The 18,352-nt window shown below is 34.3% G+C and overlaps 2 protein-coding genes and 1 pseudogene across 5 annotated transcripts; all 3 read left to right on the top strand.

The window, feature by feature from the left end:
• The first annotated feature begins 2,061 nt into the window (after positions 1-2,061).
• On the top strand, positions 2,062-12,042 carry LOC114420959. Of its 2 annotated transcripts, none has more exons than XM_028386685.1 (12): positions 2,062-3,278; positions 3,502-3,636; positions 3,769-3,913; positions 4,230-4,532; positions 5,033-5,258; positions 5,523-5,689; positions 5,774-5,884; positions 6,406-6,457; positions 6,592-6,701; positions 6,826-6,954; positions 8,865-8,954; positions 10,246-12,042. In XM_028386685.1, exons 1-12 carry the CDS (start codon positions 2,113-2,115, stop codon positions 10,780-10,782), a joined length of 3,171 nt encoding a protein of 1,056 aa, XP_028242486.1. In that variant the 5' UTR covers positions 2,062-2,112; the 3' UTR covers positions 10,783-12,042. The 2 variants fall into 2 exon arrangements, with proteins under 2 accessions (XP_028242486.1, XP_028242485.1); XM_028386684.1 differs by having other exon boundaries at positions 4,230-4,544.
• LOC114424710 lies at positions 10,942-14,194 on the top strand (annotated as a pseudogene).
• LOC114422996 (VQ motif-containing protein 31-like) lies at positions 13,101-17,039 on the top strand. 3 transcript variants are annotated; one of them, XM_028389580.1, is made up of 2 exons: positions 13,101-14,188; positions 16,318-17,039. In XM_028389580.1, exon 2 carries the CDS (start codon positions 16,324-16,326, stop codon positions 16,852-16,854), a length of 531 nt encoding a protein of 176 aa, XP_028245381.1. In that variant the 5' UTR covers positions 13,101-14,188; positions 16,318-16,323; the 3' UTR covers positions 16,855-17,039. The 3 variants fall into 3 exon arrangements, with proteins under 3 accessions (XP_028245381.1, XP_028245379.1, XP_028245380.1); XM_028389578.1 differs by having other exon boundaries at positions 13,724-14,188; positions 16,276-17,039; XM_028389579.1 differs by lacking the exon at positions 13,101-14,188 and adding an exon at positions 14,195-15,822 and having other exon boundaries at positions 16,276-17,039.
• The last annotated feature ends 1,313 nt before the right edge of the window (positions 17,040-18,352 follow it).

Genomic DNA, 18,352 nt, shown 5'->3' with positions numbered 1-18,352 from the left:
AATCAAATAGTTGTAAAAAAAACTCATCCCCTCTCATAACAAAAAATTATTAGATGGTCTAAGATTCCATCTGATTCATGGTTCAAATTAATTTCTATATAATATGTAATCAAATATTACTTTTATTCATAAGTTCAAAAACTTGAATATATGTCACAAAAATTGGTCGAGATTATAGACAGACACTGGTTTATGATTATCTAATAATTTATTGTAATTATGTATTTAACTTAAAAATAGGATTGTTTAATATTGGATTTAATTAGCTTCTCCAAAGTGAGAAGGTGCACTTTAGAGAAAAAAGTGCAATCATAATTATTAATTAAAACTCTAAAGCCTTGTATAGCTAGCAAAGGTGCGACCAATTCTACAGAGTAGTGCAACAACCCCTTTAAGGGACTTTCTCCTTCCATATGAAGGGCGTGGAGGGCTTTTTCCCACCTGAGGTGGTGGATTTCCTCTCCATTGTGAGAGTTTTCTTTGTCTTCTATCTCCCTTTCACCTCCTATTATTCTCTAGCCAAAATCTACACTCGAGACCACCTTTTGTTTCTTCCTCTTCATGCACCACCATCTTCTAACCTTTCAAATTTTGTGTTTTGCCTATACCATCCTCTTCTTTGATTATCCCTTTTCCCATCACCTTTTAATTTCCAACCAAACTTGTTAGAGTCATCATTAGCAACCATGCTGAAGGTACTAAAGTAACATTGCCTTACTCATATATGCTTTTTTGTAAGTTCCTTTACACAACATTGTTTCACTTAGACTTGTTGTTGGTTATATTTTATCATTCTAATTATGTGAGTTGTTATTGGCCGGTGTCTGGAAGGAGTTATGAATGAAAAAGTGTTAAAAAAAACTTGAAAATCTTTTAAGGTCTTCTCGTTAAAGGAAGATATATATGTATGTGGGTAGTTTAGGATTGTAACATAACTAATAGGCTTTGGCCATGCGTTGTAACATAACTAATAGGATTGTAACATAACTAACTGGCACTTGCACATTTTCAATTAATAATCATTTTTACCGGAGAGAAATTATTGATTAGAAAATAAACGGTTGATAGTTGTTTTTCCTTTGTAACATTTTTTTAATAAATATAATAAAAACAAGTACATATATAACAAAATTTCATTAATATTTATTACTGTACATTATTTTTTATAGTATAATCTTTATATAAATCATTTTTTCTTATAAATATCATAGAAGAAATAAAAAATAAAAGACTTAATTGTAATTTTTATTACTCAACTTTTGTTATCTTATAAATTTTATCACCCAAGTTTTATTTTTTTTAATTTTATCACTCAAATTTTTTCACCCAAGTTTTATGAACTTTTTTTATTTTTACCAAACTAAGTGATTTTGTAAAATTATATATCAAATTAAGTGATTTTGAAAACTATTTATTAAAGATAGATGATTTTGACTTTTAACATGTAATTATTAAAATTGAGTGGTAAAGATTGTGAAAATAAAAATTTAGTGATAAAATTTGTAAAATAATAAAAGTTTAATGATTAAATTTTTAATTAAGTCAAATTAAAATTAAAAAAATCAATGAAAAATTTAACCTTAATTATCACCTTGTAAACTTCATTGGTTTACAAACATGATATTTAACGGACAACCATTAAATACATAGATAAACTGATGTGTGATCATTTAAGCTTAATTAAAGAGATTTGAGTTCAAGTTTTGAGTAAATGTTAAATAAGAAATAATTTTATTGTTCATAATAATTATATTCGATTCGAATAAAAATCACCAAACACATGAATCAATTGATATGTGATTATTTTAACTTAATTAAAAAGATCTTAAATTTAAATCTCTGATATCTTATATTAAAGAAGAAAAAAGTTATCACTCATAATAATTTTATGTAACTCAAATAAGATTATTAGGACGATACTTGTGGTATAAAAAAGTATCATATTTATGACTTTTGAGATGGGGTTGTAAGTTGTAACCCAATTCCTAAAAATCCGTGTTTTGGAGGGAAAATAATTGGGAGCGAAAACCAGTTGAATTTTCTTTTTACAGTTCCTTTTATTCACACACTTTCAATTTAAAAAATTTGATTCCCATTTTCCCTCTTCCAATTATGGAAGCCTCCACCATGATCGACCATGATTCCAATCACAAGAGACCCTTCGCACACGACCCTTCTTCTTCTCTCAACATGAAACTTAGAATTATATCATCGGCCTCCGTCAATTTTAAAAACTTCGATGTCCCTCTCCTTTCCTCCACACAAAACGCCACCGTTTCGCGCTGCGACTCCATGCACCTTCGCGCGGATCAGCCGTACTCGATCGGGCGCCGACCCCGCTACTGCGAGTTCGTCTTCCTCGACCGGCGCGTGAGCAAGCGCCACTGCCAAGTCCTCTTCGACGCTTCCCTCCGCAAACTCTACATCCTCAACGGCGTTCTTCTGCACACCCACCACGACTCCACCGCCGCCACGTGTCGCCTCCTCGTTCACGAGTTCAGAAAAAGGGCGATGATGTCATTTCACGGCAACGGTGTCGCGCTTCGAGAAGCTTCCAACGGGGTTTTCGTGAACGGCGTCGAGATTCAAAAGGGAAAAGCGGTTGAGTTATCGGTTGGAGATAGGGTTTCGCTGGTTTGTGGGAACGAGAACGGTTCTTGCGGGATTGGGAACGGAATTGGGTTTGTTGTTGAGAGAATTGATTTTGAAGGGTGTGGTGATGAAATTGATGGGTTAAAAACATTCTCCGGACACTCGCAGAGTGGGAAGAGGAATAAGAGGGTTTTTGCTGTGAAGGCTAATGATTCGAGGTATGAGGGTGTTGTTGGGAGAGCAAGGTTTCTTCAAGATTGGTGCAGAGATATATTGCTTAGTAATGACCCTGTGTTGCGCATTCTGCACGATCAATCTAAGTGTGCCCCTGGTAATGCTGAAGTGCAATCAAGTTTGGAATTGATTGGTGAAAGTAAAGTGAAGAATTTGGACGCAAAAGTGAGAGTTGATGTTGCTGACGAGGTTCCTAATGAGGTGAAAGTGTTAGATTCTGTAGGGAAGGATAATTGTAATCCTTCTCCTTCTGTCGGTGGTGATTGGCAGGGAAAGTGTGGTGGTGGCAGCTATTATCCGCCACCTGGCAAGAAGTTTTATCTTAATCGCCTTGAATTTATGGACCGCGACTCCTTGACGTGTCATCTGTCGATATCCCTCCCCGAACTTATTCATCCTGTGGAAAGTGTTTCGAGGATGTTTATTGCAACGTTTACAAGTGACATAAAATGGTGTGATTACCTAAAAATTTTCAATGTACTATTTTCCTTTCACAGTGCTCTCTTTTCAGATCATATTGTCTCCTTTACTTATGTTTATATGTTCGAGTTTGGCTGGTGATGTGTGGCATGCCTTTTCATTCTGCTTAAGCTTGTGAATGTCTCAATGTTATGTGTGGACTGCTACGCTTGAATTTGCTTATATTTGACAATCCTAACTGAGGTGTCTTGTTAGGTTCTTGACATATTGCAAGGTTCCTTTTCATCTACCAGTTACAATTGCATGCCACAATACTGAGAGATGTTGGAGTTCAAAACCTGATGAAAGAGTATTTGTGCCTTACCGGGATTATCCTAACCTAGTTGTCGTGTGAGTTATTTTTTTCTCTTCTTTTTAAATATCTTTTTGGAGGGTGGGGGAGATATGCAGCTTAAATCATGCCCTTACTATACACTATTTTATTTTTCCTATTTGTGAATGTACTTTCTTGTTGGATATTAGGTGTCCTCAATTCCCTGAAACCATAGCATTTGGTAACAACCGCAAGAGACAGGGGATTGCTTGCCATCATCCAAAGTTGATTGTTTTGCAAAGGAAAGATAGTATTCGAATTGTTATTACGTCTGCTAATTTGGTGGAAAAACAGGTATTCTATAACCAACCTTCTAGTTGTTAACATTCAGTTTTGGAGGCCACTTCACTCGATTAAGTTAATTTATATGATATTTCAGTATAAAAACATTGGAACTCTTAGCATTATTCTTGTAAAATGTTTAGTTGTAAGACATCAACTGCAATTGCCTTAGTGTCCCTAATATAAACTTTGAAGCCTATAATATCAACATTTGTATCGTGTTAAATTTATGTAAATTATTATTTCTATAGGTACAACTATTCTACGATTCTATGTTTGTATGTCATTAACATGGCAAAACTGTTGATCAATTTTCATGGTTATGTAGTGGAACAGTGTGACTAACACTATATGGTGGCAAGATTTCCCCCATGCCCCTTCTGTTGATTTTGCATCACTTTTCCCAAAAATTGGCGATGTTGACATTCATCAAGGCTCAAAATGTGACTTTGCTGCTACGTTGGCTGGGTTTATGGCATCTCTTGTTATTGATGTACCCAGCCAGGCTCACTGGATTACTCAGCTGACAAAATATGACTTTGGAGGTGCAACAGGACATCTTGTTGCTTCTGTACCTGGAATTCACTTTTATAGAACTTCAGTTCTGTCAGAATCTTTTGAGGCTTCTCCTGTAAGTACTCAAGTATGTCATGCAGAGATATTGCTGTTTGCAGTGCTGGTGCCACTGCCTCTATTTATTTTTGGATATAAACTATCATACTTTTGTGCTTTTAAATTTAATATTTGCAGACTGTATCAAGTGTTGTTAAATAGCGGCTATGGCCCTGCCATGGTGTGGTGGATTTTTTGCCAACTGCCATAGGCAATTTGTGAAGGTAGGCCCACCATGGTGGTGCCATAAGGTGCAATGGCATGTTTATATGGTGGAATTTCGGCCTTCTGCCATGTTCCACCATCTGCTATTGATAACTGTTGTATCCACCTAGCTTGTGGTTAAGGTCATGCCAGTAGAATATCTTAGCTTTCATGTTTAAATTCCAGCAATAATATCGTCAGCCATGCAATCATTTGGTGGCATAGGTGAAGCCACTTCTATGGTTCTGGATTCTTTGGCTGCAATTTATACTCATAGATGCTAATTTCTGTGCACTTCTTTTATCTGGTTTGAAGTTTCTTGGTTCAGTTGTGGCATCTGTGGTTGGTTTGAGGCATCTTTTCCGCACTGTGGCAGACTCAAATAGTGCAAGACTAAAAGCACTGGCTTCTTTCCTCGGAAAGTCTTGTAAGAATGTTTATGGGAAGTTGGAGATTGTTTTAAGAAGAAATCCCATTGTGTCTGTTGATGAAAATGCTGTTTGTGTTCTTGTTCCCAACCCAGATCAAACTTTTCAGGGAGGTAAATACTAAGTTGCTTGAGAATTCTTTTTGCACCTTGTACATTGGATTCCCCATTCATGTCACAATTTTTGAATTTATCTTTTATTTGCATTTTTAATGTGTTTGGACTTTCAGTTATATTGTTGCTGTTTTGGACTTACACTGCAAGAGCCAACCTCATCTAGCGGGATAAGGCTTTTGTTGTTGTTTTGGACTAACAGTTAGAATTTTCAGGCTATCCATAATGGTAATAATATCTATTGTTATTTGTTCCTTTCTGTAGATTGTATTCAACTTGGTTTTCTGTCTAGAAATGTAGCAAAATGGGTTTCTCCTCTTTGGGATTGTGGATTCTTCAAGTTTTCTGGATATGTTTGTCCAAAAGAGGTGCTTGCAGCTGCCTTAGGAGAAAGCTGCAATAAAGTACAACTAATACTAAATGTGTCAGAGGTGTGTTGGATCTTTGGATGTGTCTTCTATAGGATGAACTGTTATGTGCCTTATATATGTTACATGATATATGTGACTTTGCAGGGGCATCGTTTTAAAGATATGTCAAAGATGATGCAACCCGAACAAATTGTGGCGTTTTGCTCACTCATTGCTTCAATTCAAAGATGTTATGGCCTTTGGAGATTACAAGAGGTAAATGGTGCCAGACCAGGAAGATCTTTTTGCATTGACTGTGTTAAGATGTTCCACATTAGCTAGGAATTTGGCCAAAATGCCCCTTATAAGACTTGGACAATTCTTCCCCCTTGAGCCAACTTTTGGATTTGAGTTAGGCTTAACTCATTTCTAATATGGTATGGAAGCCTATCTAATCTCCGCAGTAGGCCGCCCGCAAATTTCCAAACCGGTCATTTAATGATTCAGATGTCTCATATTGGCTAGAAATATGGCCAAAATATTCCTTATAAGGCTGCTGCAATTTCCCCCCTTGAGCTACCTATTTCTAATAGATTGAAATAGTCACACTTTGTTTATTGTTGAAGTTAAGGTTATGTTTGATTCCTCGATTTAGTTTTGTTATCTTTAACTAGCTATAAGTTTCTTTTTCTTTGTCACTCAAGAATTCTTGATATTGCATGCGAATGAATAGGTTTATGCTAAAATAATTTTTGAAAGACCCAGTTATGAATAATTATTGTTACTTTTTGTACTAGGTTCTAAATCGATACAGATGGCCTGAATCATTGAAGTCTGAAATTATATACAGTAAGTTCCCTTTTTGAATATTATTGAGTACAATACCGACATTACTTCATTACAGGTTAAAATCAACAAGCTGACTTCATTCTTTTTTCCTCCTTTTGGACTATATATTGTTTGATACCTTTTCTGTCTATCAGGTGCATCTTCTATTGGTTCATCCATCAATTCAAAATTTCTTGCTGATTTTTCATCTGCTGTTGGGAAGAAATCATTGCAACATTTTGATTCAGAAGAGTCTGATCCCGAAGTAATTTGAAGGCCTTTGCTCTTTCATTATATTTTTGAAAAGTTTTACATATTTTCTGCAAGATGCATGATTTGTTGAAATTATGTTTGTTCTTTAATTCAATAATTTAATTATGCGTTGATAGTGGGGCTGCTGGAATGCTAGCGAAGAACTGAAGAATCCTTCTGTTAGGATTATATTCCCCACTATTGAAAGAGTGAAGAATGCTTATAATGGGATTTTGCCTTCAAGATATATTCTTTGCTTCACAGAGGTAATATGATTTTCTTATCAGCTTTTAATGAATAAATTAGATGTGTCAGGGAATATATATATATTTAAAGCTAGATTCTTGGGTACCCTTTATTTTCATGATTTTGCTGGTTTCCTTAGTAGGTTGTGGTCAATATTTTGTCAAATGTCCCACTTAATTGGAATATGAATGCAAAAATAATGTATTATATTTATATTTTCAAATAACAAATAAGCAGATATTGACCATTAATTGTTTAGGTGTTATCACCAGTACCCTCATTGTTAAAAAAAAGGGTTCCAGAGAAATGTCTTTTAAGACAGTTCTGAATGACGAAGGAGACAAGGACAGATTTGAGTCCCTCTCATGTGAGTTTTTAAAGTGACAGGATCACATGGAGAGAGAGGCACACACTCATACAAAGATTGCATGGGACAATTTGTAGGTCCCTATTTAGGATGAGTCAATCTCTCTTAACATGTGGAAAACACATTTTCAAAGGGTTATTTTAAAGGAATATATTGAGTCAGCAAATCTTTCAAGATTAAAAGAAATTTTTTACTCATTTAGCTTATGACTCTTATGTTAGTATTGAAATTTATTTTTAGAAATTCTTTTCAAAATTATCTTAGGAAGGTGAAGTCTTGACATTGTACATGGATGTAGTTATGTGGACAATGTTCTTTATCTTGACAAGCATACCAAGTTGCACAAATAGTATAAAACAGGAAGTTTGAGTATCGTATCCACAGGGACTCGCATAATACTTGACAAAATAACAATGTTCACTAACTATGGCTTTCGGAAACAACAATTATAATGATTGGATTGTGGAAATATAAATAACGAGCATAAATAAACAAAAACTGTTTTTGACATTTTTAGGAACGATAAAAAAGGTAAAGTAATAAACAATAAGAGTTGGGGTGGATTTCATTAAACCACCTCCTCATGGAAACAAATGTCACTCATCTAGTTCAAAACCCAATTATTATCATCAATTCGCAAAAGTACTTAAACCTCGGTCACTCGAATGGGAAGAATGTAAACCCCTAGACCAAACTATCAATCCCTTGACTAATCTAACAAAGTAACTTGCTTTAAGAACAATAAAAGATGACTAACAAGCCTTGTTCTATCCCTAGACACAAAACCCATTAGTTGTTCCTCTCCATTTCTAAGTTCAAAAACATTTCCCATTGACAATTCAAACCACAACATCAAGCAAATGGTGATCAAACCAAAGCAAGTATTAATGCATAGAAGAGAACACTTAATAATGAACAATAAACATAGATTAATAATCAAAATGTAAACATAAGGATGAGTTCAACTACATCAATCTCCAAAATGGATAAACCAAACTATATAACTACAAGAAGAAAATGGATGAAAGAGATGATGAGAAATGGTAAGGAAACCATGGAGGGCAAGGAAGAACTTCCTAGCCACAACCTTAAACCCTAGATAGTTCCTCCAACCAAATCTGCCTTCCATTCACATCCTTGTTGCTTAAATAGGGTCAAATGCGCTGCATTGTCGTTTTTGCATAATTATTTGTGTGCTTAGCCCAGCAAGTCACGCTAAGTGTGCATGCAAAAGCAACACTGTATTAAGTGACTACGCACTGAGCCTGACATGTATGACCCCTTCAATCTTGAAAATTTCCTTTAACAGGGTCTTGAATTGGGTTCCAACACCAGCTTTCTTCTTTCTTCATTTATTTCTACAACAAAATAACTAAGATGAAAAATCAAACATTTAAACTATTTTAAAGCTATTCTAATTTATTCAAAATTTAATTATACAAAAGGCCAAACAAGCTTAAATGTATTGAAAAATTAACATAATTGCCTACAAAATGGTCATTAAAATAACGCTCCTAAGGCAATTATCAGACAATGCATAGTTGATTCTCTACTTTTGAACAGAAAACATGGCAAAGGTTGAAGACTTCAAATATACTTCATGATGCCATCCCTCATCCACATGAAAGAATAGGTCATCCAATGCATATCAAGGTATCTAACTTTATACTGATTTATATTTTATACTCATGTATGTATTGTTGTTATGGAAACTATATTCAAATAGTTGCTGTATTTATTCTTATCATGCTAAAGTTGAGTTTGAAAGATTCAGGTGCCTCCTTCCTTTTTGTGTCCTGTCATTTCTCATCTCTAATTTGATTTAAAAATTGGTGACTGATAATCCTGAAATCTGAATTAGGATGGGTTCAAATTGATGAAGGTTGACTTAAGGTTATTTGAATGAGTTTGCATTTTATGAGCACAAGTGAAAATATTTCTGGTTTACAGATTTTTGGTGCAGTTTGCTGATATCATTATAATTAAAAAATATCAGGTTTATATATGCAATATGCCATAACAGTGATTGCAATGAGTTTGCTATGGAAGCTATAATTTTTATAATTTGTGAACCATTTATTATTTTTTGGCTTAATTGTGCATTTTACCACTCAAATATAACCATTTCAAGAAATTTACCACCCAACTTTTTTTTTTGTGCATTTTACCATCATATTTTCAATTTCTGCGTATTTTACCACCCAAGTTATTTTTCCGCGCATTTAACCATTATGTTTTTCAATTTTTACACATTTTATCATCATGTTGATAACAAAAGATGTCGTTTTGCAAAAATGATAACAAAACGACAACATTTTGTGTTTTTATTTTTAACTTTTTCGGGGACATGCTAGCGAAAAACATGATGGTAAAATGCACAAAAAAAACTTAGGTGGTAAAATTCGCAAACTAAAGATCATTGGGTAGTAAAATGTGCAATTAATTTTTATTTTTTTAGTTACATGGAGTGTAATATTTACTATGCTAGTTTTTTGGCTCCTGCTGTAATAATTATATATAAAAAAATCAATGTTCTGGAGGCTCCCCACCATTTTCTGTCCTATATTGCAAGTGCACCAATTCTGTTGTTTTTCTCTCCGAACATGACACTCATGTTTCTAAGGAAAAGGACAGTATCCAAATCTGTCTGTAGGACGAACTTTTGTCATTTCTTTGTTTATGCTTTCCATTGCACAATTAACGAGTCACTGTTGATGCAATTTTACTCTGTGTGAGCATGGTTTCAAAGAACCCTTATATGAACTGTATTGGTGTATTCATTCATATGATGGTCACTGAGTTCCTTCTGTAATCTATGCTCCTTATAATAAATATAGGATTTGACTTGGGTGATTAGCTTCTCAATTATTAAATGAATCTGTGATTTCCTTCCCACATCACAAATGTATGTTTGGAGTGATTTAATTGAAAATGCTTTGCTCAGGTGATGCGTAGATGCTTCTGGTCTGGGAGGGATGCACCTTCCGTTGGTTGGGTATACTCCGGGTCTCATAATTTTAGTGCTGCTGCCTGGGGGCGACAAATTTCAAATCCATTTAGGACAAAGGCTGATAGACCTAAAAAAGAGGATCCTTCTGTGAATTATGGGCTTCATATTTGCAATTATGAGCTTGGGATTATATTTACTTTTCCTCCTACAGAAAATAATGGTTGTCTTGAAGTAAAGAGCACAAAATTAGATGATATAATTCTTCCGTTTGTTGTGCCTGCTCCTAAATATAGATCTAGTGATCGGCCAGCTACAAAGCAGGCTATGAGGGAGGTTATGGTTGAACTTGCTGAGCGAGAGAAGGAGAAACATACAGAAGAAGAAATGATGGATGAGCTTGATGATGAAGAGGAATATGTTGAGCTTCCAGAAGAACTGGAAGCAACCAATTATGTTGAACAGGAGAATGAAGATGAGAAAGCATATGCTGATATACTCTGGAGTCAGGTTGATCTGTCACAGAGCAGTTGAACTTCTGCAAGGAGCAACATTAGGAGCAGGAATAAGTGATTATGGAGCTGTCAATAGGACTATTTTATACTCGATTGTTCAGGTAAAAAGTAGATTGCAAAAGCATGTGGACTGTATTTGTGTTAGGGTACTTGTGTAAATCTGGCGTCAGGTCATACAATGCAGGTATCACTTGGAAATTAAACAGAAATAGTTGCAAATATACAACTTGCCAGGATGTGAAGACTTATCCTGAGATATTAGGATTAAAGAGTGAAGCAGTTGACTTTTCCTGAGAAAGTGATTAGGAGCACTCATCCAAGGTTGATTTACATTTGGAGCAGAAAGTGGTATTTCAGACCTCTTGTGGTTCAGCCTATTTTAGACTTGGTGGATTACTGATACCATTCTATAGCCTCGGGTATCCTAGTTGCTTGGGTTCCACCTCAATGCGGTTTTCTTAATGAAAGATATTAGGAAGGTAGATTGAAGGACCTACTGTAGCATTTTCCCATCGTTTAAGGATTCAATTAAAGGATTTGAAAGTGGTGGCTACACATCATGCAATAGCTGCAGCAGTGAACTGTGCAATAACCCCAAGAAGATACAAGGTGTAGGACTTATCATAATTAGATGATGAAAATTATGTAAATTCTAGGTTATGTGGGTTTGTCAGCGTGTAACATCCTTTTCTGTTAAGATCTTGATACTTTGGAAATGTGCAATTCGACAAGAGGCTGTTGGTCCGGCTGTTAAATGGATTCCAGGTCGGCCTTAAGGTTCCCAATATGAATAGACCAATGGCAGCAATACCATTCTGTTGTCCAACTAGGGTTGGAACTTGGAAAAACTGAACTTGCAAAATCTTTGGCAGCATCAACATGCTACGTTGGATCAATAAGGCTTTATGTTGTATGCTTTAGCATTAATATTGGATTCCAAGACATTCTTTGCCGGTAAACTTCAAAAGGATGCGATCGCCTCTTTGATTGCAAGATCAATTGGTGGGTATTCCTATTTATGACGCAGCAGCGGAGACAAATGAAATGTTGTATTGTTGGAGCCAATTGACTGTATTATGTAACCATTCTATTCTTTGAAGGTTTAATTTATGTAACCATTCATTAGTTGGTAGTGTTTGTTTCCTTTTTTTTAGTTGTTTAACTAGATAACGATATGCTCGAATCACGGGCGAATAAAATGTATATATGATCACTGAATAATGGTATTTGTTATTTGTCAAATGTAATTGATTTCCTGAATTTTAATAATTTTCCAATTGTATTTGAGACATTGATTGATATTTACATCTTAGTTATGTTGTAAGCTTGTAATAAATAATAATAAGAAATAAATGGCGATTATCTTTTTTTATTAAGAAGTATAATATGTAGCGAAATAGCGACCAATCCTTTGGCAATTTCAATTTTGTATAACTGATTTTAAATGTTTTTAACTTAGGAGATAGATAAAATGCATAGATGATTAGGTACTGTTTTTAGAAATAGATGGTTTTATATGTATTTTAGTGTAAAAAAAGATTACATTATTAATTATTAGTAATTGTTACGAGTAAAGTAGTTTTTAATTTACAGAAGTCTAATAAATAGAGTTTGCACAAAAGTTAATTGGAATATATTTTTTATTTTAAAGGGAAAGACGGAAGAGAAGCTAAAAAAACTAGGACAAACGACAAGCTTCCATAAGAGCTGTTTATGGATTTTTGTTCATTAAAATATTATTTTTATTTCAAAGAGTAAGTTTGCCTGTATTTTTTTTAATCACATTATTTATTACGTTGTTTTTTTTCTTTTTTACAATAGCCTAATGAATTCTAGTGGGTTCATTATTCATTTACGTTAGTTACCTGAAAAACAATAAAAATATATCTCATTAATTTGAAAATATATAAATTTAAGATAAATTTAATAAGACTGTTAATTATATGAATTCCTTAAAAAAAAAAAGACTGAATGGGTATATAATGAGAAAGGAAGGAAGATAGATTCCGTAGCTGTAAATGTAAGTAGATGATTGGGTGGATCGGACAGCGTGAAAAATAGCGCAAAATAAAATTTGATGAAAGTTTGAAGTCCGAAAATACAACATATAATTCATTTTAGAGTTCACTTAGCTACCTAGCTCGTTTGTCATTGGTGGGTCTTCTTCCGAAGGGAAAAACGTATTGGAATCTCTTCCAAAAACTGAGCAATTAACTCAAGGTGTTGCTGATGCTAACCTAGACTCAGGACAAGATGATGGTGAATGGGTGGTATATGCAAAGAAATCCAAGAATAGAGCCTGCGAAACCATGGAGTCCTCCAGTTCATAATTCTAGACCAACCGGAAATACAAAGATGGAGTTACTCGGAACGACGGGGGAGTTGGAAGGGCTTCTGGAAGAGTCCCAAAATGTTAACTTCAAGACACCTGCTGGCAGAGGAAATGTGTTATGAACCCAGATGATAGTCCTAGAATTCGAGGACTAGGGGCCTCCCAAGAGAGAAAAGGGAAAGGAACTTGTATTATTTTCTTCAATGCCTCTTTTACTCAGTACATAGGTGCTTATATAAAATGCTGTGATACAGAAGCAAATATCCAAAAGATAACAAAATAACAGAAAAGGGAAATCACAGGCAATTGGCATCCTAAGCTAGCCAATGCTACAAAGCCAACTCAGCAATCCTATAACAGAATTGGTTAAATGCAATTATCTAAATGCTCTCCTTCATAACAAAACGGAAGGTCATAATTAACTACAAGCGAATCTGAAAGCAACAATAATGTGACTTCAAATCCATTCATTCCACCTCCACTGGAGCATGGGTAGAATTGGCAATCTATATCTGGCTCCAAGCAGTCCAAGAGTGTTGACGATAGCCTGGTGAAGGGTGAAATTACCGACGAGTCCCCTGTGAAGAATGATAGTGTTGATGATGAAGGGGAGGAGGAGGAGGAGGAGGAGGAGGAGGGGTTTGATGCTATGGAAGATACCGATGATGATCTAATGAGTGATGATTATGATTCGGATACTAGTCAAAAGAGCCACGAGACTCGTAAGAAGAGCAAATGTTTTAAGGATTTCTTTGAGAACTTGGATAGCCTATCTATTGAAAAGATCAATGAACCAGAAAGGCAATGGCACAGTCCAGCTTGTTGAGGTGGTCCTGGTGCTATTGATTGGTATAGAGGACTGCAGCCTCTGATTACTCATGGCAAAACAAAGGGGTCAAAAAAGGTGAAGATCCATAGGGAGTTTGCTGCGCTTTTGGAAGTGGAACTGCGCAGAAGAGGTACTTCAGTAATTCCACCTGGGGAAGTATTTGGTAAGTGGAAAGGTTTAAAAGATGAGAAAGATCATGAAATAGTTTGGCCTCCGATGGTTGTCATTCAGAATACAAGGCTTGAACAGGATTAAAATGACAAGGTATGAGTATTTTTTTCTTTTTTGCATCAAATGATGAATAATTAGTGATAATAATAGATTGTTTTTATTATAACCTCTCGTGTTAATGCCGCAAAACATTCTTAATTTTCCTAAACTATTTCTGGATTTTGTGTTACATCCTGATTTTCTTCTTTGTATTCAGACGGTGGTGGTTATTTGGTTCTAGGTGGCTGTTATTTAGAATCATTGTTTTTTTTTCTTTTTCTTTGAATATGAGTTAAGCCAATGCATTTTTGGCAGGAACTATAAGAAAAGTGATTTGAGAAACTTGACTTTGCTTGACTTTTCTGTTATTTTTTTTTAAGTTATTTTTTTTTGTTCTTTCTAAACTTTTCATGATTTTTAAAATTGAATCACAATTACATACTGTTATGGGACATCGTTTTGAAATGATCAAAAACAGTTTTTCGAAAGAGACAACAAAAAGCCAGATCCTAGAGATTCTCTGTCCCAACCAGAAATCGTTAACTACATTCACTTCCAACAGGCCTCTCTCCTTCCCTTTGACACTTTTTATTCTTTCTCTTCCTTTCCCTTTCTTTCTTAACTTGTTTTCTTCTTTGGATATTAACATACAAGAACGCACCTGCATTGTTTTACCTACCACGCAAAATAGAAACAGTGTGGTTTAATATTGGTGTCCATTGCTAGTTTGTGTTAGTTTCTGCTTCATTTCTCCCAATTTAATGGTTCAATTTTATATCGAATTTGTATCAAAAGAGAAAATCGAAGCCAATTATTTTGTTGGACAAAACTAGCAGTTTCTTAGGTGTTTTGATGTTGTTCTCCAAGTAGAATTAAGTTTCACCTCGAGAACTTGCGCAGACAATCGATGTGAAACTTCAATTCTAATTAAAACACGTAAGAATTGTATCAAAGATTTCTCCTTTTTGATCAGTTCGAGTTCTGTTTCCAGTCCATCCTGAATGTTTGCTCAAATTTCAGCTGCATAGGATTAATAGTTTTACGATGTTGTGAAATTTTATGGAGTGCATTTTTTTCAAGCTGGAGCCATAGAGAAATTAAATCATTGTACGCACGCACATAACATTTTTTTAAAAACATAAAAATAACATTATTTGGAGGTAAACAAAAAAGGTTAAAAGTTAGTCTGTGCTCCCTGCCTAAATTTATGGGTTATCAATCTCAGTCAATAAATGAGAGATCAGAGAGAGATAAAAAGACAGGCAAGTCCAACTCCAAGACCTTAAGAGTCAATGAGAAACAGGTAAACCAGGTAATAGACAGTTAGGCATAAAGTGTTTTGAGCTGCAAAATCTCATCCACATCCTATTAAAAGAAAGACACAATTCACCATTTTCTTGACTTGTTGGGTCAATAAATGCCAACCCTCCACCTAGAACATTATTGGGGGACATTTGTAAGTAGAGGATATTCACATACATGTCCCGTGTTTATGGACACAGCTCGTAAGAAATCCTCTTAATCTAACTTGTTAGCCATACCCCATTCTCAGAATTATTTGATATGACATGCTTTGGACAGGGCAGAAAACATTTAGCTTTTCTCATTCTGAAAGGAGATGATGTGGGTCATCATGAGTCATCAAATTATTTAAGTCTGCATATGTTCACAGCCCTCAGCTACAATAGGTCTATCCATGGTTCTCCAATCATACACATATAATTTCTTCGTTTAGCGTCTTTTTTCATAAGATAAAACTCTTTGCTAATGTGGTTTTTTCTTTTCTTTTTTGGCTGAGATTGCAAAAGTTCTGCAAATAACTATTGATCAAAACATACCATACGAATGGTATTTGTCAATTTCATGTGTTACCCCATGGATCATTTTGTATCTGATTTCCACCTTCTATTGGATGCAAGTTTGCTTACAATTTGAGTTTAATTTACAGGCATGCACTGTCAATGTAATCATTATTATACTGTCGAACCAATTAATAGTCATTCTTATTCTGACTTTTAAAGTAGTTATTTTAAAAGCCAACAGACTTATCATATATGACAGTTTATGATTGAATAACAGAGTAAATTTCATATATTATTCATTCTTGTTAGGATCATCAATCATGATCAATATTATTGCAGGTGATATGCTAAGCGATCTGTAAATCTGATTGTCAAATGTAGTGAGTGATGAGAATGGAGAAGCCACCAATCCACGGTGCAGCAGCATCAGATTGCAAACCACTAACCACCTTTGTTCAGACAAACTCAGATGCATTCAGGGAAGTAGTACAACGTTTAACAGGTCCCTCAGAAGCAAGTGCAGCAAAAGAAGGAGATGCAACAAAGGTTGCAACTGTGAAAAGGAACACATCAAAACTTCATGAGAGAAAAAAATACATGAAGCCAAAACTTGAGATTGTTAAACCCACTTTTAATTATAGAACAGGTGCAAGTTTTCCTCCAAGCCCTGGATCAGGGAGTTCAAGCCTTCTTCCAAGCCCCACCACCCCTTCAACACTGTTCTCTCAGTTGAAAATTAATTTGGAAGATGAAAAGAAAGAAGAGTCAGTGAACACAGCAGAAGAAGAAGAGGAGAAAGCAATCAAAGAGAGGAGATTTTATTTGCATCCATCACCAAGGGCTAAACCAGGTTATACTGAGCCAGAGTTGCTTAATTTGTTTCCTCTGGCATCTCGTAATGCAAGTGAGAAAGTATAATTTTGACCATCTGTGACATGCTACTCTGTTATGTTCAGCATGATTATCATATACCAATGTATGGGAGGCAATAGTACTTCGAGTAAGTGAAAATATGTAATATATGCCTCCTTCTATTTATTTATTACCAATTTGTAATACATGCTATTTTGAGGAGAGTTACTTAAGTACTATCTTCACTTCAAGGTTCCAGAACAATTGCTCATATAGTTTTTTATTATTGTAAAAAAAAAATTCTTATAATGATTAGAACTTATAAGTGATATTAAAGGATAAAATTTAGCTAAAATATCTTAGATATGTTTTATATTGATTTTTAATTAAATTAGAGTTTGATTTTAGTAATTAACGCTGATATTTAATGTAGAGTTTTATCATGAATTATCAAGGAAAAACTTTAAATAATAATAATAATAATAATAATAATAATAATAATAATAATAATAATAATAATAATAATAATAATAATAAAGTATTAAACAAATGTGAAAACAAGGCTCTTTCTTAATTTGCAACCAAAATAAAAATCTAAGTTCTACTTTTCGTTGGATTTTATTTGAGATGTTTAATTTTTTTGAGTCCTTTTAATGAGTGTCATGAGAACATTAAATATTAAATATTAATTAAGGAATTAATAGAAAAAATGCATATTAAAAATACAGAGAAGATATATTGAATATTACAATGAAATATGTTGATAGCATTTATCATATAGTTTTAAGGACACTCGTTAATAATTTTTATATTTTTTTTTAATTTTAAGTACAACAAAATTTGAGCACAAGTTTAATAACTAGGCCTGAGTATATTTAGACTTGTGAATGCTCCGTTTAACTTACCTATTGAGCATATTAGGATTATGGTTATTGTATTTTTCATTCCAACTATTTCATTTAACATCTTTTATTGTATTTTGAAAAATCTATTCTAAAATAAATTTATATTTCAGGATGGGTTTTTTAAAATATGATAGAAGGTGTATGATGTAATAGTAGGAATACAGGAAATAAATGGCTATGACTATGTAATATGAAGTTATATTTAAATACAATTTGTTTTGGCAATTTATTTAACCCGTGAGTTATAAAGTTGATGTAAAACAATTATAAGAGGAATGTTACTATTGGCCCTTACCACAATTGCTCTTAACCCATACAAAACTTTAACCCTTCTAGAAAAGATCATTTTATCCCTCTCTTCAAATACTTTACCCCTACTTCTTCCTCCTGACCTCTTACTTGTGTCCTCCTTCTGACAGTCAACCACAAATTACATAGCAGCTGCTCTAGGAAAATACATTGGTCTGTTACCATTTAATTTGATGTTTTTCTTTGAGGTGAAATAAGTATAACTAAATGATGAGAAATGTTATAAGCTCATATCATGGAAGATAACATTGACCATGCTGTGGGTATTGCAAACCAATTAAATTAGGTTTTATCACTGTCTGACTGAGGCTGAACAATGAAGTTGGTTAGTATAGACTATAGAGTGAAGT

The sequence above is a fragment of the Glycine soja genome, chromosome 8 (genome assembly GCF_004193775.1).
Source record: "Glycine soja cultivar W05 chromosome 8, ASM419377v2, whole genome shotgun sequence".
NCBI classification, from domain to species: Eukaryota; Viridiplantae; Streptophyta; class Magnoliopsida; order Fabales; family Fabaceae; genus Glycine; species Glycine soja.
The sequence above is the reverse complement of the archived record's forward strand: the minus strand, read 5'-3'. Positions and strand labels throughout refer to the sequence as shown.